We start from the raw sequence: 24,696 nt of genomic DNA, 5'->3' as shown, positions 1-24,696 counted from the left end.
CCCTCTCGAAGCTGACGGCATCCTCACTCTCAGTGTCACCGCTAATTGGGCTGAGCCGGCGTTAAGTCTATAACGCCGCCTGTAGAAACAAACACAGGTTTTATGGGGTCACAGATTAAGATGCTAAGAGTTACTTAGCACTCGGCTACTGTCCTGAGGCTTGTTGTTCATGTTTGAGCTTTCGTTTTGAAAGGGAACAATAACGTCCGTACTCAGACTCGCTTATTTAAATGTAAATAAGTGCGTTCGAGCTGTCGGTGGTCAAAAATATGGCAGTGAAAGTTGATACAGATTTCTAAATATAATAAGAAAACAATAAGAAAAACATTGTTTAGTGGAAAGACGTAAACTTGTTCTTCTGCAAAGTCCACTTTTCTAAATATCTTTTTTCAGCCACAGTCATTACTTCCAAGCATCGTTAAACTAAACGTGTTGGCAATAGAAGAGAGCTTTACTGTAAGCTGTATACGTTATAATTAGTTGCTGACATGCTGATTGTCTTTTCTCCTACAATGATGTTTTTTGCCCTTTCAGTTCTTTATGAGTTTAGGGGAATGATTTGACCTCACAACGGAGCCGTTTTTGGAGTTTTTTTTATCTCTGAATTTGACGGAGTTGCATCCACAGAATTAATTTTTGAAAATCTTAGGACAAAAGTAAACCAGCGCTGAAAGTTGGGCTTGGAATTTGTAGCATTGGACATCCCTCAAAGGAAGCCATTGAACGCTTTGTAATGAAGAGTTAGCGTGACACTTAAAGAGTGTGCAGTCTTTTACTGTTTCATGTGCTCGTTCTGTCAAGTACCTCCAAGTCAGTCAAATGCAGATTCCAGAGGATCTGAGAGAGAGAGAAGTAGTATGCCCTAACTTGAGATAACTGGACAGGGATGAAAGTTGTTGCTTTGGGGTATAAGAACAGGAGATGTAGAAAACAGGAGCAAGAGTAGGGAAGAAAGATGGAGATAATGAATGGGTTTATGCCAGCTCCTCCCTCGTTTCCCCTTAATTTTCTTTCTCTACAGTTTGTTTGTGTCTTTAAAATTGCTTTTTTGAAGCTAAGAATTGATTAATCCCTATCCCCTTCTTCTTCTTTCCTCTCTCCAGGAGCAGGATGGCACTAAGGGGAGCTCCCTGAGTCCTTACCCTCAGCACAATGCTACCTCACCAGGCAAAGAAGAGGGTGGAGGCGGGGGGCGCCTCTGCAGCGACGGGGGCTCGGCCGCGGGCACCCTGGGCACCCCCGAGAGACGCAAGGGCAGCCTGGCAGACGTGGTGGACACACTGAAACAACGCAAGATGGAGGAGCTGATCAAAAACGAGCCAGAAGGTCAGTGATGAAAGGAAACGCTTGCTACAGCCAGATGTGTGATCTGCAGGTCCCCACCATCTCCCTGGCTCTGCGCCCGACTTTTATTACACTCTGTTGTCGTTTCCCTCTTCTTCATCATCTTCTTTCTTTCTTTCTGTCTTATTTTCTTTCTCTCTCTCACTCTTTCCCTCTGTTCTGAACCCACACACATTCAGATGAGAGGCCAGCCTTTGTTTTTTTTCCAGCATACAGACAGACAGCATTGGCTGCTTGGGCCTATTGTCCACCGTGCCTTGCATATTTATCACAACCTGACAAATAAGATGCAAGTGTGGATGCACGTGCTTGTGTGTGTAGTGTGCACTGGAGTGAGAGTGAAAGGCCTCCAAACATACTTTAGTAGATTAACAAATCACCAAATGTTTCCCTGCTTTAATTTGAAGCAGTTACTTAAAAATTCTCTCAGCTCAGTGATCATCTTATCACCTTTCTTAGTAATTTTGTAACATGTTCTGTTGGATACAGATTCCAAACATTGTTTTTCTGCAGGGCCTCCATAGTTAAGCTCGATTAGCCCCCACATTTGACTCTCAAATGTATCCTCAGGCTAAACAGTTGGAGTCTAGAGAAGATAAAGTTAGCCCACTAATGTCCACTGCTCCCACAAATGGGGGCTTAAGTCACCATGAAATGCATTTAAGAGATAATGTGACAACAGGTGTCCATCCCCTTTAGGAAGATGTGCTAATATAAATAACAGGTTACTGTATTGGTGGAGATGCTTCACAGAGAAGTCAGTGTCAACTTTAAAGGATATACTGCACCCCTAAGAAATGCAGCTTAGAGCCTGCAACATGTTGGGGTCCTACCAAAACCTGTTGTGCAGGAAAGTCCTATCTAATTAACCCGAATAGATCCTGATTGAGACGAGCTGATTAAGAGTCAGTTTCCATCAAAAACAAAAACAGTTTGTCAGAGTTGGACATGATGTTGGTATGATGTCACCTGTTGGTCTCTGGACTGAATGTTTTGCATTGTGGCTTCCAGTATGCTTGTTGTTTTTGGAGCCGAAAGTGATATTTAGGCGAGAGTGAAGCGTTAAGTTATCAGCTAAGTGTAGTCAAGTTTGTGAGCAAGCTGCTTCCATAAGCAAAACGGACGCAAAGCCTTAAAAAAATCCAAACAGGTGGGTTTTAAAAGAAATGCACCCTTCATATAGGTGTTACAATTAGGGGGAACGATCCGTGGATGCAGTTTATGTAGTGTTTTATCATCTATTGGGGATGGACGAGCTTTTGGACCCAGCCTGAAGTGGTCGCTGGAGAACAGCTTTCAAGTCTGCAACGCGTTAATATTTGTACATCTCTGACCAAGCAGCCTCAAGCTCACATAACCGCATACCCATCCATCCATCCATCCATTCGCTTCCGCTTATCCTTTTCAGGGTCGCGGGGGGCGCTGGAGCCTATCCCAGCTGTCATAGGGCGAGAGGCAGGGTACACCCTTGACAGGTCGCCAGTCTGTCGCAGGGCTAACACATAAGGACAGACAACCATTCGCACTCACATTCACTCGCACATTCACACCTAGTGGCAATTTGGATTATCCAATTAACCTATCCCCACAAGTTGCATGTCTTTGGACGGTGGGAGGAAGCCGGAGTACCCGGTGAGAACCCACGCAAACACGGGGAGAACATGCGAACTCCACACAGAAAGACCCCGGCCTGATGGTGGAATTGAACTCAGGACCTTCTTGCTGTGCGGCAACAGTGCTAACCACCGTGCCACCATGCTGCCGCATACCCAAAAGGTGAAAAAACAGCTCAGTGGTGCAGTGTGGATTTGCCTTTAAAGTGTAGGTGCATTATGTGTTTGTATTCTGCCAGTACATCAACAGGCTTTCATTTCAAGCTGCGATGCACTAACCTTATTTTCCAGGCTTTTCTGCCGAGTTTTCAAAAGGCCGAGACTGTTGGTCAGCTCTCGCTGTCTGGTTGTTTTTATTCCAGTCGATAGAGAGGCCTGTTGTGGCACATTTTAAGGGAAAAAAAAAATAAAGAGAGAAAAACTGAACTGTTTGTTGAGTAGAGCTGTAATTGAGGTGTGTTTTGGGTTGTTCGCTGCTTCAGTGGACCTCGTGAACTGGCTGCACAGGAAAAAAAACAACAATAATGGATCTTTATGAGTCAGCCAGCGGAGAGTGAGAGAAGGGGAAGGAAGAGACAGAAGGTGAAGGTAGGGAAAGTGAAGAAGAGAAAGACCAGTGTCTTCACAGACCCCATTAGCACAGTGCCACAGCGGAGCAGCATCCAAACCGACCTGGAGCATTAGCTTCTCTATGTTTAAATGAGACGCGCTAACAAAAGGCCCCAGCGCCTCAAGACCCAGCACGCACACACACAAACCCAGGCTAAAGAAAAAAGAAAAGAGAGCAAAGGAAGAAAAAGGAGGCTGAGAAAAGATGAAGAGAGGCAGAGGGAAATGGAGGAAGTGGGGGGGGGGGGACGATGAGGGGCAGTATTGAACGTGAGATAGAAATCCCTTTTCTGTGTTCTGTGCCCGGCTAGCTATTGTTTGGCTGTGTGGCTCACAAAGGCCATTAGCAGCAAACAGCAGGTTGGGATGAAAATTTAATGAAGGCTTTAATCATTATGAAAGGCCTGGAATATTACTGCTCTCTCTCTCTCTCTTTCACACACACATACACAAAGCCTCCAGCTGGATCAATGAGACACACATACACATTCATAGTGTACGAACATTGACACCAGGAGGGATGTGAACAAGGGGCCAGGGACACAAAATGGGTCAGAAAACGATAAACATCTTGAAACAGAAAGAGGGGCTTGACTTATCGAAGGCAGGCCCTGAGCTCTTTAGACATCACACACACACACAGACACACAGACAGTCACGCTCGCTAAGAATGCCTTAAGTTTGAAAGATTTAGTTTTGTGTCTGTGGCTAGTGCTGCTCTACTTAGGCTAGATGAATGGAGATAGTAGATACTAGGTCAGTGTGAGTGCTGTTAAAGCCTTTGGGAGCACATATACTTGCGCATGTGCATTTGCATATGTATTTGTGGCAGAAAGTGTGCGTGTTTGCTGTGGGAAGGATTGCATTTGGTTGCATACATGTAAGGTGTGTGTGTTGGCCTCTAATAAATGACTAGCCATGTTGTCCCCCATGGCCTGGCCCAACCATGCTCCACCGCTCTCCTGCTCTCTACATTCATCTCCTGTCTTAATCCACGGCCACCTGCTACCCGCGAGATACTCACACACACACGCGCACACTCTCTCAAACACACTGCTCCAAAACATGTGCAAAGACACACACACACAGACACACAGCGTTCTGTCTTTAATAAATTCTTCAGCAGTGACAAGGCGAAGATAAAAATGCCATGACAAAGCGTGCGTGCATGTGCGTTCCTGTGCGTTCAACTCGATGCGAGAGGCCGTCAGGCAAGCGGCTCATGCTGGAGCGTGTGCGTTGTGCCATTACATGGAATTATGAGTGCAGAGTGCAGAGCATGGCAGGAGGCTCGGGGTCAAGAGGAGACGCGGTGCAGAAACCCAAGAGAGATGGCTGCACGAGCACACGCATGCACACCTGGACAGCTACCTCGGAGTCATCATTTAACCTTTTGGGACCCATACGCCACAGAGCAACCCCCAGTGATAACCTATTAGCCCAGTCAGACAGACAGACATACAGACAGACAGAAGTTATAAGCTGCAAAAGGAAAAATGAGGGGAATTAAAAGGAGGAGTAACATCACTAAATGGGGCACAGATGTTCCTCTCGGCCCCTGGAGTGGTGCCTCCACTGCCCTGGACTTTCACCAGACACTCAGCCTCCTCTCCTCTCCTTTTCTCTCCTCTCTTCTCCTCTCCTCGTCTCACTACATGGCGGCATGGACTGTAAGTGGCTCGCACATTAAGTGCCAGCTGAGCTCCATCTCTGGACCCGTCTGTTGACCCTCTGCTACCCAGCTACAGCTACCAGTCACTGGGGCTTCATAGCCTTTGGGATTTTTTTTTTTTTTTTAATGTTTTTTTCTTTTTTAGCTTCAGCTGTTACAGGGATAAACAAAGCTTCCCAGCCTGAAGTCGCTCAGAAAATCTGCTGTATGTGTTTTTTGGTAGATACAACTTTCGACTTTGTATTTAGCTTACATTCTGTTGCAAAAACTGAGACCCAGTTACTCAGAAAAGTCAAAAATCTTGTTGCAAATAGTTTAATGTGGACAGTATTTACTTTTTACAGTCTATGAACAGTAAACGAATCAAAGAGCGCAGGTGAGGGAGACACCATTAATGCTTACATCCTGTCACACCATCTCAATGTTTCGCTAGGTGTAGTTTTCTAGAATGAAAATTGTCCCGACACGAATGTGATTACACTATAACAAGGCTCAAAGCTGTTCTTTGAGCAACCACCTCGTTATATTACCTATATCATTAAAATGTATTATTATTATTTCAAGAAAGAAACATTGTAGCTTACTTTTATAGGTACTTTTTTTTTTCCTTGGTGCTTTGGGCACCTCAGGGCAAGTCCTGTTTCATTCCATTACATTTAAGAGAAAGCAGATGTCTCCAAAACTGGGCAACTCACACCACAGCAGTTTACATGGATAAATAGCACCACAGGCCAGAGGAAAGCTATGTGAATTAAATTCTGGGGTGAGCTGTCCGTTCAACTTAACAACATTTAGGCATTTTAGCATTTGAAGATTTGAGAAAAACAAGAAACAGCCTTGAAATATCTTTTTAAAGGTATTTGCTTTTTATTCAGACCAAAGTCTGCAGGAAACTGGATTCTTAGTGTGACACTTCCTTTCCTTCATACAACTTGGGAAAGAGTTTTGTACTAGTTTGAAAGTAAACGTTAACATTTGCATAAAAGAAAAAATGTACCTGAGTCTACTGCCATCGATATGAATGAGAGTACAAGCAATAATACTGTCATGTATTTGATGTATGTGTCTCTCCTGTCAGAGTGTTTGTCGGGGTCAGTAAATGGCAACGCTGTCGTTTCAGCGAGCCAGCGTGCATGTTTGAGGTCAGAGCCTCGCCACTCTTCTTTATCACCTAATTTTGTACATACGTGCACAGAAACAAGAGACGCACTCGTCCCCACACACTTGTAACCTCGCACGCCGGTCTGCAGCCCTGCAACCTTAAGGTCAACCAAAACGGTATTTTACTGCTGAGCGTACTCGCCGCCCCGAGCTCCTCGAAGGCACAGGTTTCCATACTGAAAATGCCAACTCAGTGACAGATGTCATGCAGCACACAGTCACCGACACATGCTCGCACATGTACGCGCAGCACTTCATCTATTTTCGAGACATGGAGGGGTACCAGGGGCTTGCTTTTAGAGAGCACTGAGGCATTTTATAGGACAGCACTTAGGCGAGGCCATTGTGCCACACAGGCGCACAGTGGCCGGAGCTCCCTCACGCCTGCGTACACTCCAATGGGTGACAATGGGAAGGGCGGATACATTCTTCCTAAGAAGAAGGAGAGAGAGAATGAAAGGAAGGGGGAAAAAAGGAGGCAGAGAACCGGAGGGATCGAGGCAGTTTCTTGTTCATCCGTCCATCAGTCGCGTCACCTCCCCTCTACCCCCTCCTCATCCTCACTTTGCCTAATCCTACTTCTTCTCTGCTATCTGGGGGGTTACGTCAAACACGCTCGCACACATGCATACACTACAAACATCAACAATGGCATGTACGGCCCTTGCAAGTCACCACACAGACCTCTTGATTTTTTTATTTATTTTTTTTTAAGCAGAGATCCCTGAGGGGAATTTGCAGACTGCAACACACATATATGGATCTAAACACACACAGCAGCAGGTTCACACCCCTAGCGTGGGAGCGGGTTGAACGTCTTTATGTGATTTCCACCCTTTGTTGGTAATTAGTTAGTTGTATAAATTAACATGAAGTGCAGCAGGACTCTCGCAGCCATTGTTTGCCGCGATTATTCTTGTCGCACTGGGAAAAGGAAAGCAAGTGAAACCAAACCGAGGGGGGACGTTGAAAGAGATTTTTTTTTTTTCCTTTTTGCTTTTGTCAACTCGCTAAAAATGAAGGGATGAAGCAAGAAAAGGCGTGATTTTTCTCATTCGCCAATCAAAGCGCTCCAAATGTACGGACAGCATTTGCCGAAGAGAAGTTGACACCATGCTTGTGAGACTGCTGCTACCTTGAACCCTTTCCTAAGGAGATGTGGACTCGTGTTTTATGCTTCACCACCTATTCGGTGACCTGGTGGAAAAAGAAAAAAGCCCTCAGTAGTAAAAAATTCAAACATTCTTTGCTTAGAAAGATCTCCACATTTAAAAAAAAAAAGAAGAAGAAGAAAGAAACAACGACCTTTTGCTGAAATAAAACTCACTTTGAAGCAGGAAAAAGTGGACGCCTCATGTTGCTTATCCAAGAAAACCAAACCTTTTTATTTATCGTTCTCTCCACTTATCCGAGTCTCATTGTGCTAGTTAACTTTGCTGGGTTTGTTATAGAAAGGGGAAAAAATCATCATGGACATGGCTCACAATTCAAATCGAGTCAATTTGGCATTTCTTTTTCTTTTCCTTTTTTTCGTTCTTTCTTCTTTCTCCTTTTGTGGCATGAGAAACAGGCAACGTCATGGGGCGAACCTGAGGCCTATTGTGGGGCTGGCCATTGTTGGCTTGATGAAAGGCGCATTCAAGTCACTTTTCTCATTGAATTGTTTTGCGTCCGCTTTTCAGCGTTGCATTCTCTCTCCAGCGTTGCACGAGACAATCGCTGAGGATGAAACTCTTTTTCTGCCATTCTTCCGTGTCCAGATGAGCAATATTAAGTAGATGAATAGTGTGTGTGTGTTTGTGTTTTTGAGGGGAAAAGCAGTGCCCCAGCTTTTGTCCAATACATGAGCATAAAAGCGCTTACACAGAGGAGAGAGGGTCCTGTGGTTTTTCTTAAGGTGTGTGTGTGCGCCTGTGTGTATTATTGCCCCCCCGGCGTGGCATTAAGTTAAGGACAAAGGCTCGAGCTTCATGAATCAGCCGGGGCTTCCATAGCTTAGCTGCTGTGACCTAGTCACAGTTTGACTGTCCTAGAGTACAGTGTGTGTGTGTTTGTGGATATCTGATGATGAGTTGGGCAAGAGGTGTGCGTTTCTTCAAGGTGAGATTGTAATTGTGCATGTGTGCTACATGTTTGGGCTTCTGTGCACGTGTATTTGTGTGAGTCTCCCATAAAGGCCTAACTCCCAAATATTAGACAGGCCCCAGTGTTTTGGCACTCACCCATTAATTTCCATTCAGCGTCATGTCCCATGACCAAATCAGCGGAATCCATGATTTATCTATTCAGCTTTCTCATAAACTCTCTTCATTTGCACACCCACTTGTTGTTTTTCTTCCTTTTTCTCTCATTTTCCTTTTGGTCTTTTCTCCCATTCCCATGGAGAGTCAGAGGAATGTTTTTATGCTGCAAAATGGCTGCAAGATTAATGAGTTTTGTGCAGAGTGCGCTGACTTTCATTTGTCCCTCAATTACTTTATCAAAAGGATATGAAATGCGGCAGAAAATCTCCAAACTTTTCACCGAGGCACTTAAGCAACAAGAACACTCTGAGAAACACTGTGGTGCAATTGCTGTTTGGAGTTCAACCAGTTTTTCAAAGGGGCCAAATAACTGTGCCCTCCAACATTTTTACTTTGTGAGAAAAATTGTCAAGTTAGCCAACAACTTCAACAATCTTCCATTAAGTAGTTTAGTGACATACCAGCAGTTACTTTGTGAGTAGGTGGATGTTGCATTTTGGAAAGAAATGCTCGAGTTTTTCTCTTTTTTTTTTCATCTTGACTCTTTGCCACAACAAAATATAAAAAGGTATCACTTAGCTGCAAGGTTTCCACAAACTTCTCTTAATGTGTACATTTTGTAGTGCGTGCACAGGAAGGCACTGAGCTGACTTTAAATAGGTGGAAATTGCTCACAAGTTATGCTTTTGAGAACTTGAGTAACATATATGCTGTAGTGTATGAGCTGCCTGTTTTATATTTTGTATTTCTCGGTTAATTACAGGTCTGTCATTTACTTACTGGGCACAACAATGTGCTTAATGTGCTCTGGTGCTGATAAAAACCTCATAATTCATAATTCATTGACTATATCATTGTGTTACACTAGTAACCTTTTGCATGTTCAGTTAATCTGTCTTATAAAGTTCCACCAAAACATAATTTTACTTGTAGTGTAATTGATATACAGCCTGAAGACCAGAAAGCTTTAAAATCAAAACTATAAAGGCCAATGTATAATTTTCTGTAGGATATAAAACATGTATTTTAAACAGAAGCGAGTATCCTCTGTGATTAGCTTATTAGCAGACTTTCTGTACTTTTTATTCCATACATTAACCAAATCTCTTGCTGTACATTGTGGTAACGTATACAGTATGTGTGTAAGGGACTGCACTCCGGTTTCCCCTGTATAATCCATGTAGGCTTGTTGCAAAGTAGCACAATCTGCTCAGTGCAATTTTACATCTCAGCTCTAACACAGATGTGAAAGCGTCAGAGCTGTAGTCCGCTCTCGCCCATGTCAGCAGCGTCCAGAGCAGGATTTAAAGCCTGACATGGATGTAAAGGGGCTTTAACAACCTGATTGGAGGCGTGGGATTGATGTCACCACATAGCTCTAGTTATATTCTCTGCACACACATACTTTCAAGTCTGCATACACATGCATGATAAATGCACCAAGCTGTTTGACCTGACCAAGGAGTCACAGCTTCCCATGATGCATCAGGGATAGCGAATGGCCACACGCCAGCTATCCACGTAGTCACCACCCACGAGCCAGCCCCACCGTTTCTGCTCCGTCCTATATCACAGATATTAAGGTGGTGTTCTTCAGCACGCAGAGAGTAACAAATCTGTCTTGTAGTGTGTCAGGAAGCCAGTCCTAGTCTGGTCCAGCAGCCAGTCAGTGTGTCAGTCTTTGAAACCACAAGGTCTTTATTAATTAACCCCGGGCTGGCTGCTCAAAGGGGTAAGGTCCTGCAGATGAAGTGGCAGCGTCTGTGTTGTCAGCCGCATAGGTCACGACCTGCCCCTTCAGCATGACCCCGGCCTTATTTGAGCCAGATGTTAAGGAGCAAGGGTCTGCGCTGCATTCTTTTCTTTCCCTGCTGCTTGGCCAGCAGAGCGGTCACCATCAGCGACTCGAGTCAGAGCTCTGATTTTCTTCTGGGTAGATCGCTGCTGTTCTCCTCTGTCTGCCACCCCACACCCCACCTTTTTCCCTCTCTCTGTCTCCCTGTGGGATCCATCCTTTCACCTCTCCCCCTCCCTTCCCTCTGTTTTTCCCCCTCCTTCCTTGTTTGGCCCATTGCCCCTTTCCGCTTCGCTCAAGGGAAAGAGTGCCGTGTGTGTATTGCCTGGCAGTATGCCCGCTCTCATCATTTTCTCCCCATCCCCTCCTTTGCTTTTTATGCCATCCTTCCTTCGTATCTCTCTCTTCTCTCACTCATTCCGTGCTTTTTACCCCTCTCCTATCTATGCCTAAATTCTTCTTCTCCGCCACGCTCCCTTCATCTTTCTCCTTCCACCTCCCTTTGTCCCCATCACTCTTTCCACCTGCTTCTAATCACCAACCCTCCATCTCTTTCACTCCCTGCCTTCATTCATACTTCGCTCTGCGTCTTTCTCTCTTCCATCCTCCCTCTTCTCCCCCCCCCCTCATCCTTTCCTCGGCTGGGCTCAGGAGCAGTGAACAGGTGTTGTCTCCTTTTGATTTGGGTGCGTTCGGATTAATGCTGTCAGCTCAGCTGTTAAAACAACTGCCACCGCCAGATGCCAGTCAGTTTGGGGCTGGAGTTGTCACCTACACACAAACACACACACACACATATTCAAACATCCAAACATGCTCAGATGCAAGTGTGCTTGCACATGCACACGCGCACTCACACACACACACAAGCACTTGGCCTCTTGGCTCATTGTAATACTGACAGAGCAAATCAGCTGTTGTATGCCAGTCTTCTCTATAACCCAGGTGTGTGTTTCTGTAGCCTTTCCAAAACATCACAGACAGTCAGTATAAAAGAGTATATGACAAGATACTGCAGTGATCATTAATACACTGCCAGAGTTGCTAAAGACTCACTTAGACAGTCATCTTTTAAGGGTTTTTTTGTCTTTAACCATAGCAATACTCACACCGGTTCCAGTTAAGAAGAATACTTAATGTTCTGAGTGGGGCTCGAGGAATTTTCTAAACTCAAAGAATGACTTTACCAGCGTTTTCTTAAGTTGTGTTCGGGGCTGTAAACCATGGGAGCGGGCATTTAGCAGACAGGAAATATGACTCTTGTGAGTCCCTTAATTTAATAGAAGAAATCTTGGCGCACTAAATGACGATGCTAAAAGTCTTCCTGTTGTGGACAGTTACTTTGAAGTGAAGAGACACCACTTAACCATTTCGGGATCTTAAATTAAGCAGTTTGTCATTCAAAAGTTAGTTTTAATTAGATATTTGTCTAAAAATAATAATAAAAGACAAGTAGTACTAACCAACCTCTGATGGATCAGCTGAATTTCCTTGTTGGTGGATAATAGCAAAAGAAATGACATTTAGTGATGTCATTAGTGATGTTTAGCGCTGGAGCGCCCCCCGCGACCCTGAAAAAAAAGGATAAGCGGAAGCGAATGGATGGATGGATGGAGCTGCCAATTTCTTTTGCCAAATCAGTTTTGCCCTCTCTGTAAATTTTCTGATTTTGTGAAACACGGTCAGTTTTCTCATTTTAAGTTTTTTTTAAAGGTTTCCTGCACAAAAGAGAGAATAGATAACTATAGAAACACAGCAAAAATACTGGCGTCAACCCAAATGTTCACAATCGGTACATTCAAGTAAAAGACATTTGATGAAGAACCATTTTCTGCCTGTCAGTTGCTTAAATTTAGAATGTGGTTCCTTGTTGTTAAAGTTTGTTAGTAAAATGATGATTTAAAATGATGATCAACTGTGAATATCAGCGATTAGTAACAGTGCTATTTATGGCTCCATCAGATGTGGGTAGAGACTGCAGACTCACTGGAGGTACACGTGTGTGTCTGTGTGTGTCATATGGTGGGTTGCTGGCCCTGTAGTGGTGATACTGGTGGTGATATATTCATATTTTATCTTTTTATCAGTTCAGTCTCATGATGGTGGCTTAAGAAGAGCCACACAGAGAGACGTTTTTAAGGTGGTGCTGGTTTATCTGGCACTCTTTCTCCCAAACTCAGATATTCTAATATTGAGCCCTATTTGTAGTGTACCCCCCACCTCCCAATCCCACGATAAGATTGTCAGTTTACGCTTGTTGCTGTTTTGTAACCCACCAACTGAACCATATTTTACCCCATTTTACTGCCGATCACGGCCTCGTCCATTTTGTTGGTGTGTTGAATTACACTAACAAAGTTATTTCCAAGGTTATTATACCCCACTGTAGCCTCCAGTTTCCAGCGAGCCAAATGTTGTTAGGACAATTAGTCCAATCAAGGAGTCATGGGTGTCTTGTGGGAGAAGGAGGAAAAGAGGGTCAACACAGACAGGAATGTTCAGGGAGAAAATAAGTACCACACAACATGTTGTGTTTATAAGGGTTTACAATAAATGTGATGTGATATTTATCAATAGAGTTCATGCACCCGACTTGACTCAGTTATCTTGTTCTGAAAAAGATATGAATGATAAGATTAAGCGCGGGTTGATTTAATTTAAAAAAAAGAACCACAATATGTTTTGATAAACATTGGTTTCTAGTTTATTTCCAAAGAAAAGCTGAAGCAGTGTCGTAGCAGATATTCCAATCAGATTTTGGCTTTGAGTAAATTGAATTTGAATTTTTTGACAGCTGTTTTAACCCACTTCAAACTTCAGCTGGTAGTGGGTAGACCTGTTACACTGTTATCTTCTATAGTATATTACTTGTATAGAGGTGAATGTTCATATTAAACAAGACCAAAGTTTCAAATAATAAGGTCAACATTTTGTACAAGTAATACCCGTGAGGCATAAGCTCGGGCTCCAGACTTCTCTAAACGCTTGGTTTCAGGCAGGTTTTTCTTCTGCTGGCTCTGTATGATTTAAGTGTGAGAGTGAATATGTCTGAAAGGGTCGTCAAGCACAGCTCACAACTTTAGAAAGGAGCCGTTTAAAGCAGCGGCAGAAGTTCACTTTTCAGTTCCCAAACACTTTGTCTTCCAGCTCCCAAAATGTTGACTTGGAAACTTGTATTTGGTGCTTTTTGTTAAAAATTGTAAGTCTAAAGACTGAGGGGAAGTACAGTAACCCTGATGACATCACTGTCACCTCCACAGGGTTGTTGTTTTACTTCACTGTTGTTACGTCATCCCTCGTTATAGTTTAATTATATCAAGTTGCTCAAATGTCAGCAGAGGCATTGGTTCAAATCCAGGCTAGCCAGACCTTTACTCCGGGTCTTTCTCCTGCTCTTTCCCCCTTTCTTTCTGTCTATCTCTGTCATTTGCTTCGTAAAATAAAGGCAAAGACACCCACAACTCTGTCATTTAATGCGCGAGTTTTACTCTTCCTATTTGCTAGCCACAGATGGCTAAGTGATCTAAACGTGACCTAACCATCAGTTGTTATCAACGAGGCATCTCATCAACCAAACTTATTTCTTCGCCTAACTGCGGCGTAATCTTGCCAGGAAAACTTGAGAATAGGAAAAGATTTACAAGGAGCGACGTTGACATGCCCGAGTAATTGGTGCACGGTGACCCATAAGGCTCCAACAGGTCAGACACACACACACGCAAACACACACATGCTAGTCAGCAGAACATTCCACTGCTGTTTGGACTGTTGTTGCCATTGGTCTAATGGTTCTCACATGTCTGTCGCTCTATCTTTGAGCTGCACACAGGACAATGTGGGCTATTCTTAAGACTTTACAACATGCTCTGTCTCAAGCCGTTCAGCGCACAGATGGAACAAACATTCACACATAGAGAAGAAAGACAAAAAAGAGACAGAGATGGATATCAAGACTCAAACAGACACATAAACAGAGGGAGAAGTGTGTGCGCATGTGTGCGCGTCTGTTTGCTCTTGTCAGCGGCGTCCGCGTTAACTGGAATAGGCGGATCCCGCCTCCGCTGTCCAGCAAAGCAAAGCCACTCTAAAGCCAAGCCAACTGTCAATCAAACAGCCAACACAGGGCCAAACTATGATAACATCAGAAATAACGGTCTTCACCCATCAGTCTCACACGCGCACACACACACATAAGAGGTTAAAGTCACAGCTCAGCACTGTTTGAATAGGCTTCCAACATGCAAAACAGCATTAGTGTGTCAGCAGTGTCTTGCTGTTCTGTCTGTCTCTCTGTCATTGCTTTGACAGGCAGACGAAAAATGTCATGACTCGCAAGAGAAAACGCTGCTGCTGTGTGTCTGCGTGTGTGTTTATGCGTGCACGCGCACGGAAGCGCGCACTCTCAGTCTGTCTCTTGTGTAGTTAATGCGTGGGTCCATTCCCCTTCTATACTCGGCAGGCCCAATACACAATGTCTTCTTTTGTTGTCACGTTAAAGTGATGCAATAAAGCTGTGCAGTGACAAGGACGGCCCGGGGGCTGCTGCAGTGACAGAGACGTCGAGTGTGTTGCGTGCGTGTGTGTGTGTGTGTGCGTGTGTGTGTGTGCGTGTGTGTGTGTGTGTGTGTGTGTGTGTGTGCGCGTGCGTGCATGGAGTGGAGACAAGAGCACTGAAGAGGGGTTATTGCCACGAGACAGATTGCAAGTGTCATTTTCCATTACAGCAGCCTGAGCCACTGTGTGTGACACACACACATGCACACACACGCACACAAGGTGCACATGCCTTGGCCCACTTTAACAGGATGCTTTTGACAGGGAGAGATGTGCATGCGTTAAGAGCACTGGCCCCTAGTATTTAACTCCATCCTTATAGAAACACATTTAATGATTTTTTTTCCCTTTTACTTTAGATGGCTTATCTGATTGGTTGAGCCACAGCTCATTGGTATGAATCAGATTTTTCCATGAAAGTAAAGACTTCAGGTAAATTGCATTTGAATTTGCAAGTAACTAATAGATGCTGAAAACCTAATTTTAGCGATTTACATAGTTTAGTTGAAAGATTACATCACAAGCCATATTTAAACCCTTGTTAAACAGGCTGAAAACATATTGGATCATTTAAAAAATCTAAAGGTAAAACAGAGATTTTCTTAGTTGTATTTCTTTATTTCTTTCTTTATTTTTAAAGTTCACAGTCACAAGATGCAGGGTTTTTTATGTGGCAACAGAGCAGCTTTTCAGAGGCTCCTCAGTGAATACATTGAGTTTTAAATACAGCATGACCCATTGTTGCATGTGAACTTCTATTATCTATTCAAAAGTCTCTCATGAGGCTCTGTTTGTTAACCAGGCAATTAGCAGGCAGTATTTGGTGGTTATCAGTACTTCAGTTGACACTTGGTCTCTTCAGCCTGTAAAGTATGAGGCAGTAAAATGAAAATGGGATCTGTGTTCAGTCCCATAGCTTGTCCCTAATAAGGTGTGGTGGCAGCGGCTATCAGGGGCTGAGCTGAATTAGTCCGCAGTGGATTCAAATGTCTAGATCCTATCAAACACCATTTAATGATAATGGAGGTCACAGAGGCAATTGGGAAAATGCTGTGTGTATGTCTGTGTGTGTGAAAGGAACGTTTCTCTGTCTCCCGCAAAAACACAGCATTAAGATAGCATCGCTAATTTCACCGGCTCGGCACAAAAACAACACGCAGAGGAGAGAAGAAAGGAGGGAAAAAAAATAATGCAACAACACACAAGCGAAATGAAACAACAAGGAAAAGTTTCTGTGCGACTTTCTCGAATGTCGCTCCAGATTTTGCCCTTCATCGTTCTTTCACAATGTCGCGCCCTCTCCGCTGCTATTTCTGACTGCCAGTGTGTGGATCTGGCTCGCTGAGATTTCATGCCAGTGTAAAAATTGGCTGAGGGTTTGGTTCAAATCAAATTGGACATAAGCACCCACAACACCATCTGTTAGGGAAAGGCAGTGGAGTGAAGGGCAGAACTCTGCATTCAGATAAATGGATTTTCAATTTATTAAATTGTTGACTGACACCCTTGTAAATGTTCGCTTTATGTGGCGCGGCCTATTCTTAGAACTTAATGGAAACATGTTGCCATACATCCATGCAATTCCTAATATTAGAATGCAAAAAAAAAAGTCCTGCTGCATCTGTTGTTTTGAGTTCGATCTTTTCTTTTTGCAGCACGAGAGAAAAAAAAATAAAAACGTGTCCTTTTTCTACAACTTAAGACTAAAATAAAGCGCCCCGCTCGGTTAGACTTCAGGTGTTTTGGCAAGTGATAACGTGTGTGACGGTTTGTATTAACAGGTGTGTCGCACCGAAACACAGCTGAGATTGTCACAGCACTTCAGGGGAGGGCCATATGTCCCCCCACCTTCCCCGTCGCTTCACCCAAAAACCTAACTTACATTAAAAGGTGAAAAACAACCTCGCAACTCTCTGAAGTTGATTTTGTTCAGCGTGAGTGCATGCCAGATACTTTGAGTCTGCGTGTGCTGGTGTCCTCCCTAGTCTAGTGGTCTGGGTGTTTATTAATAACTAAAGTTGGAGCAGCTTCTGAATGAAGAGTCACTGCGGACACTGAGGCCGACCAGGGACTGAATCTACACACACGCACACACATCCTCTGTCTGTTTCTTGCTGCGATCCTCTGCTTCAGTGGGAGAAACGGAGCACTGGGGGGGGGGGGGGGGTTAGAAAGTAAGGAGGGAGGAGGATGAGGAGGAGGAGAGGGATTTTAGTGTTTACACAGAGGCCCGGCCACCGCGGCAACTGTTGCCAAGCGCCGTTCTCCCCAACAACAAGCCAGTAATTGGTACTTTTAGCAGCTAACCTTGCGGAGGTGGTGGTGCGAGGTGGGCTTGGACAAAAAGCTTTTTGATACATCTCCTCTCTGAAACATAGTGCCCCTGTTTCTGTTTCTTTTTCCTTTTTTCCCTTTTTTTTTTATAAACAAGAGACTGCCCATAATCTTGGCACCATCCTCATTGCTTTGGAACGATTGGACTGTCTTTAGAAGGAATCGATGAAAATGTGTCCAGACACATGGCCCAGCTCAACCAGACATGAATTGATCATCAAAATATCAACATCATCATTTCGTAATGGAGCGTGTTGGCGCCGTCAGCGTGAGGGGGGAGTCGGGGGTAGACAGACTGTGCAAAGCAAGAGCTGCGGTATCGAGAGGGTGTAAATAAGTGAGTTGTATTCCAAATTCAAAAGTTTCTTTGAACACCTCCATAATGTAAAAGACTGTTAAAGTTGAAGCGTTTTACTGCTGCGAGACTGGGTTAGCTACAATTTTGTAAATAGTAACAACCAACCTTTTTGCTTTTTTGGAGTAAGTATAGATATACCGGAATAAATCTGTTTTAGGTGAAGCATTAAGTCAGGTAATTACAGCTTGAAGCTATCTGGAATCAAACGTCGTTCTTAATTACGAATCCATGTGTAGGTGTGTTTGACTCCATCCTCAAACTGGTGCTTATAAGTCTTTTTCGTACAGTACACCACCCCCCAGATACAAGGTGAAAGTTTGATTAGTGCTTTTATGTAGCTCGGAATAATCAGATTTGTTTTGTAGCTGACTCGAATGTCTAGATGCATTAAGAAATTTCATCAGTTGTTGTATCGTGAGACAATTCTGATTAAAGGCTATAAATCCAAAATGACGAGCAGGTCAAATCAGTTATGTTTCTGTGATTTTGACTTTGATTCATTTAGGGTAACCTTGTTAAGGTGTTTGCATGACTGTTGCACAGAGTTACCTTAATCTAGTTATAGTCTAATCTTTAGATCACATGTAGACATGCGTATTCTGTCTCTGTGATGACCACCAGCTAATGTGCGTGTGTGCTTTTTTGCTTTCTTAACTGCAGAAGTCACCACACGTTTTAGTGCCCCACTCGCTGCCTCTCTGTTGCTTCTTCCTGCCATCTCAATACTTCTGTGTTCAGGGTGGCAGTCTTAGACAAACTGCACCAGTGCTTGTATAATTGCTTATTCAAAGCTGACCCCTGCTCAGTTGGGGAGGAGGAGAATGAAGGAGGAAGGGGTTAGAGGGGGGAGGAGTAGATGGAGTCTCCTCATGGCTGCCAAGGCCCAAGTCAATGTGGAGCCTGTTTTGCGGGATATAAGCGCCGGCCACGGGTCCCAAGCCAGGGCCCTTTCCTGTGGGCCCTCCTCCTCCTCCTTGTCTTCGTTCTCCTCCTTCATCCTCCACCCTCCTCTGAGCCCGGCTGGGCCTGGCGCTGGCACAGAGGCCCCTTTGTTGTGCACCCGAGGACCCGGGCTCTCTGTCTCTCATACTCTCTCTTTTCCTCCCCTCTCTGCCTCTCTCTCTTTTTCTTTCTTTCTCTTTCCACACACACCACTCCGCCTCCTCCTCCTCCTCCTCACCACCACCCCCCTTTCTTTTCCTTTAAAGGTCTCCAGTCTTCACAAATATGAGATAATAGGAAAAATAGAGCTGGCTGCTTCTGGTGACTCAGGGCAAAACGTCTGAGTGAAAAATAGAAAGTGAGAGAGGGAGAGAGAGAGAGATGGCATTGTTCGTAAGGTTGGTCCGAGCAAGCTGGACTGAGGTTGAGTCTCCTCCCCTCGCTCTCTCTCTCTCTCCTCTCTCCGGCAGCTCCCGAACCAAAAGCTTACTGTGGATCCAAAAGCCGGACGGGGGTTTGCTGCAACACACACACACGCACAGACACACACACACTGTTTCTCTCTCCGTCTCTCGGCAGGTGGACGGGGTTGTTTTGGCTCGGCTGCAGGGCAGCAGCTTGACTCCGTTTGAGCCAATGAGCCAAAATAATAGCCGACGATTCCAGAGTTATTGTCAGCGCTTTCCCCCCTCTGCTTTTCCCAGAATCCTTCTCAGCTGTGCGGGATCCGAATCAGAACGTCGCCCTCGGATGAATTCATTCGCTTACGCATGAAAATACAACAGTGGGATCACCAGTTGTTTGTACTGTACGCTCCAAACCATACAGACAAAACAAGGAAAGATGATTTTTGAAACTGCCTAATCCACTCTGATTGATTCAAGCGCCAAAATGTTGCAGGCAAAAAAAATATAAATTGAAGGAAATGCGCAGAAAAACATCTAGAATGACGTGTGTTGGTATTTTACTCAGTGCAGACATCATACAGTTTAAACAAGGAGCTGAAGAATTTTCAGAATATGTATGTGTGATATTTTCAACATTATTTACATCCTTAAAGCAACTTAAGAAGCGAATAATGGAGAGAACTGCAGTTTAAATACTCAACACTTCCTCTTGCCTAATTTTTCTTTTAACACAATAAACTCCCCTCACACCTTATTTTTTTCTCACGGGGTATCCTCCCTCACCCTCATCTCACACCACCCAATCCTGAAAATATGCGACCCACACCCGTGCGTGGGCACCAGACTCCACCCGCTTACCTCACACAACACCAACATACGCAGACACATACTCGCATACACACTCAGCATCCCATACGTCAGAGAAACAGGGAGTAGTGTCTCGTATTTTCATGGAAAGTGTTGTGCTGTCCTCCTTTATTATGTGATTTTTGGCCCGTAATTAGCACTAGTAGATTCTTGCTATGTTTCCATTCAGCTATCAAGCAGATTTTATTTAAAAAAAAAAAAAAGACTTCTTAAAACATTATGGAACATGAAGAGTGAATTAAGTGCATTTCCATATGCTGAGCTGAAGGAAATAAATCCTTGAATCTGAACGAGGTGGAAAGAGTCTTTCAAGAACCGATTTGTATTGGACAAGTTGTTTTTGTTGTTGTGGAACATCAGCCGTGGACGTATTTATATATATATTTTTAGAAGGAAGACAAAAACAAGCGATTTGCTTCTAATGAACTAGTGAACAAGAAGATAATGCATAGACAGGTCACAGTTTCAGGCTGTCTAAACCAAACAGCAACCTCTGGGGCTTAAAAACGAAGTTTGGGCCTGCAGTTCCTTTAGTGACCACTAGGATGGCTCCAAAAGCACGTTAATCCCCACAGTCTCCCATGGTTAAAAGCCTTTCACTTAAAGTTTAAGTATAAATGGCACAGTCGGTCATTTTTTTTAGGTTATTTAATAAAGATTTATTGATTAGTATACGATGTGTATATCTCTGAAAGCAATCTTATAACTTATTAAAAATACATAGGAGTGTGTGTCATTTTGAGGAAGGTGCCATGTTGCCCCGCCATTTTGAACACACAGTGGACAACAAAATACCACCTCATATGGCCTCATATGTAGTACACCAAAGGTGAAAAGAAGTTAACCCGTATTCATGTCTGCACCTTCAAACTCAAGATATGAAGGATCATACCTATGTTTGATCAGCTTTTCAATTCAATTCAATTTTATTTATACAGCGCCAAATCACAACAACAGTCACCTCAAGGTGCTTTATATTGTAAGGTAGACCCTACAATAATACATACAGAGAAAACCCCAACAATCATATGACCCCCTATGAGCAAGAACTTCGGCGACAGTGGGAAGGAAAAACTCCCTTTTAACAGGAAGAAACCTCCGGCAGAACCAGGCTCAGGGAGGGGCGGGGCCATCTGCTGCGACCGGTTGGGGTGAGAGAAGGAAAACAGGATAAAAGCTGAAAAGGGGTCCTCTTCACTGAAGAAGGGAAAATGTGAAGGAAAGAGACAACACAGCTTGCTCCTCACCTCAAGCCTCAACTCCTGAACTGGATTGAGGACTGACAATGGACCAGCTAAACGACAACAGTTGATTATAAGCTAACATTATATCTCATATTATATAACATTATATATATATATAGCTAATGTCGAGTGCTCTAAAAATGACACTTTACTTCTTATAAACAGTTTCATTCAATTCGCACATCGTATGAGACTTTATTTAAAAAGCGTCAGAGTCTAACTATGTTTTCTCCACTTCAAAGAAAGTTTCTCTAACAGTAGCAAACAGTCGAACAACAGCTAACCAATGCAGACAAATGTTGTCTGTTGCTGTCTGTCAGGTGTCACCACCACTAATTTGAGTCACTGAATTGATCTTCTCAGCTGTCTCTGTGATGTTTGTGGTTTTTGGAGAATTTTAATGGAATTACGCAGTAAATAACACAGCCTGCTGTGTGGTACAGAACATCATTGCATTACATTCATACAGTTTATAGAGGTAGCTGGATAGTCTAAGCCAATAACTTGGCACGCCACCCTCTCATCCAAATATGGTTACTTCTGATACCAAAACAGCACCCAAATATTGTGGCTTCAAAATGCAAAGCCCAGAAAGCAATGAGTGATGTCAAAGAGTCCATGTCCATCTTTATTTTACAGTCTGTGGTTCAAACAGATCATTTTAACTGATTCGCACATGTATGTGTGGGTTCTTGACCTCTATTTCTGTGTGCGTGTATTTTTGCAGTTTGTCATGGGTGACAGTGGAAGTTCATTTCTCTTAGTGTTCGCCACATCAATCAACATCCCACTAAAAGATACAGCACGCCATCCCCTCTTTCCTTCTCATCCCCTCTTTTCTCTCCCTCTCAGCTCCTCCTGCCCATTTCCTCCCATTTTGCCATCCGCCGCACAATGAAAGAGCCTCTTGGCTTTTATTAATAGTTAAAGTGGCCCCAGCCTGTCACTGGGGACAATGGCTGCAGCCCTGTTAATAAATAAAAATAATAACTAGGAGATGGAGACAGAGAGGGAGTGCAATGGAAAGAGAACAGGCGACACTGCCATTTGTTGTTCCCTCTCACTTGTCAAAGCTCTTTGGCTTAAAAGCCTCTGTCATTGTTGAGGGAGAGGGGGCTGGGGGGGGAGGAGGGGAGTGAGAGACAGAGAAAAATAAGGAGAGAGAGAAAGAGGCAGTGCCAGGGGCTAATAGCACCTGTTGGGGTGATGGTGAGACAGCTGTCGTGGAGGGTGGGGGGGGGGACACAGGAGCACACTCTTTCTTCTACTCTTTCTATGCATGTTTTTGCAAAAGACTCTCTATCGACTCGTGCTCCTCCTCTTCGCCCTACCTTCATCCTGCTGTGAACCGATTCCCTGAAGGCTACAGTGGCTTCTGAGTGAAAGCACTAGGGCTGCTGTCTTACTGGTTAAGTGGCAGCGTTGAAGACTCAAGGACAGAACAGGGCAAGGACAGTGGGAAGACGAACAGGAAAAAGTGAGAAGTGGACTTGGCTCGAAGTTCAGCGTTGATCCCGAGGTGTGTGTTTTTTGCAAATGTGTGCTCACTGTAATCAGCAGGGCATGGATGTTGTCGTCTCCACGCCAGAGGAAAGGACCTGATTCAGGCCTTGAGGGAAGCAGAAATTAATGTGCTCTATTTTTTGAGTGTGTGTCATTATGTGAGGGGGGCTTGCGTGCAGGTTTGCAGGTGATCGGGTGTCGTTTAAATCCTTTAAATCTCCAGGTGGTTTGTCAACACTCCACTGTGGACAGAAAGGGAAATAGACGGATGAGAAGGAAAGAAAGAAGTTTAGGCAAAGTGCTGCTTTTTTGTGTACTCTGATTTGTTGTTGAGTGTGGAAGATATGTGTACATTCGTGTCTCTTTTAGAGGAAAAGATGCACTAAGCTGTTCAACTCAACACACCGGACATCCCCCCCCTCTCCTCTGTGGAAAACCTGAGTGTTTGTGCATCAGTATGCATGTGTATGGGTTTATGCATGCAGGCTGTCTCACACCAGCGAGATTAAGACTTTTCTTAAATCAGTCTTGACATTATAGGGGAAGGAAAATAATCTGGGGACAAACAAACTTTTTTCCTGCTGTCAGCGTTTGCAAGTGTGTATACATCTATGTGTGGAGCCACATATACTGTATGAGCACATTCAAGTGTGTGTGTGTTTGCATTGGCTGATAGGGTTAATCTCCGTACTCAAAGTGTAAAACCTCTCTCCTTAGGAAGGCCTCCCATCCCAAGTGCAGATGGCTCCCAGTAAATAAAGTACTCTCTCTTTCTTTCTCCCTCTTTTGTCTGATCACTCCTCTCTCCTTCTCGTTCACGTCAATCACAGCCAACATTGTGACTACTCGAGGTTCATGGCCATATATCTGTGTACGCGTTTGTTTTTTTCCGGTGCTTATATGTGCACACATCTTAGGATTGGATCTTTCCAAGTATACACTCACCCGTGTGACATTTCCATTCCCCTCACTGTATGTGTACTTGTGTGCACAACTGTTACCATAGTTTGATTGTAATTAGTGAGTCTGCGAGTGTGTGTTTAGGTAGTGGTTTGTGCGCGTGTGTGTATGTGCGTGCGCCTGTAAGCGTCTGTGTGGAGTGTGTGTTGAAAACAAAGCACTAGCTGATAATGTGTCCATTGTGGCGGGTGCATTAAGGCCCTCTTTGTCTCAGGGCCCACAGGGCTAATGATTCTCTAGCAGCAGGTGAGAGGGAAAAAAGCCTCTCTTTTTTCGTCTCTCTCTCTCTCCCCCCATCTCCTCCACTTGTCTCTCTCTTTATCTTGCGTTGCGCTCCCTCGCTCTCTCCCTTTTTCGCTCACTTGTTTTTGTTTTTCAGATTTCCTCTCTTTCGATTATCAGCTCCTCTCTTTCCGCCTTTCTCTCCCTCTCTCTCCTGCTGATGCGGCCATTAGGCTGAGCCGCTGCTGCCTTTATTACAGCAAATGGACTTTAAATGAGCTTTATTGTCATGTTGGCCAGCCATCTGAATCCCTCTCTCTCTCCCTCTCCCCTGCCCCCCCGCCCCTCATCCTCCCCTAAACAGAGGCCCCCAGCATTGAGAGGCTGTTGTCAAAGGACTGGAAGGATAAACTTTTGGCCATGGGCTCAGGGCACGTCGGAGAAATTAAAGGTACGGTAAAACTAAATTATGCCAGAACTTAAAGACTTTAACCCTGTGAACTTGATTGAGGCACTGACGATGTCCATTGCGGGAGTAAAACATCTAGAGTTAGATTAAATATATGAGGCAGAAAGGCCTAAAGCGTGGTAGGTATGACATCTAGTGATGGGGCCATATTGTAAAGATGACAGCTCAGGTTAAAGTTGACCTGAAATGAACTAATATGAACTGAATTCAGATGAAGTGATCCTAAATGAACTTGATCTGTCCTGAACTAAACCAGGACACCTGCTTCATCTTGTGCGTTTGACCAGCGCGTCAAAAAAAAATAAGTTAATGGTGTCTCTGCTAGTCTCGCAGCTCGCTGTTAATTCACTGCTAATCGACCATTTTATCCACAACAACCCTCTTTAACACCCAAGAGCG

General features: G+C 44.1%; 1 protein-coding gene across 12 annotated transcripts in view; it reads left to right on the top strand.

Moving 5' to 3' along the window:
• sox5 (SRY-box transcription factor 5) overlaps positions 1-24,696 on the top strand; it is a 245,049-nt gene that overhangs the window by 176,902 nt on the left and 43,451 nt on the right. For 10 of the 12 annotated variants that reach the window (XM_026147894.1, XM_026147889.1, XM_026147887.1 and 7 more), the window contains exons 3-4: positions 1,104-1,326; positions 24,193-24,279. In XM_026147894.1, coding sequence (XP_026003679.1) covers positions 1,104-1,326; positions 24,193-24,279 — 310 coding nt within the window. The remainder of the gene's footprint in view (positions 1-1,103; positions 1,327-24,192; positions 24,280-24,696) is intronic. The other 2 variants (XM_026147895.1, XM_026147891.1) reach the window with 1 other exon arrangement.

Source organism: Astatotilapia calliptera, chromosome 17 (genome assembly GCF_900246225.1).
Source record: "Astatotilapia calliptera chromosome 17, fAstCal1.2, whole genome shotgun sequence".
NCBI lineage: Eukaryota > Metazoa > Chordata > Actinopteri > Cichliformes > Cichlidae > Astatotilapia > Astatotilapia calliptera.
This window is presented reverse-complemented; position numbering and strand designations above follow the sequence as displayed.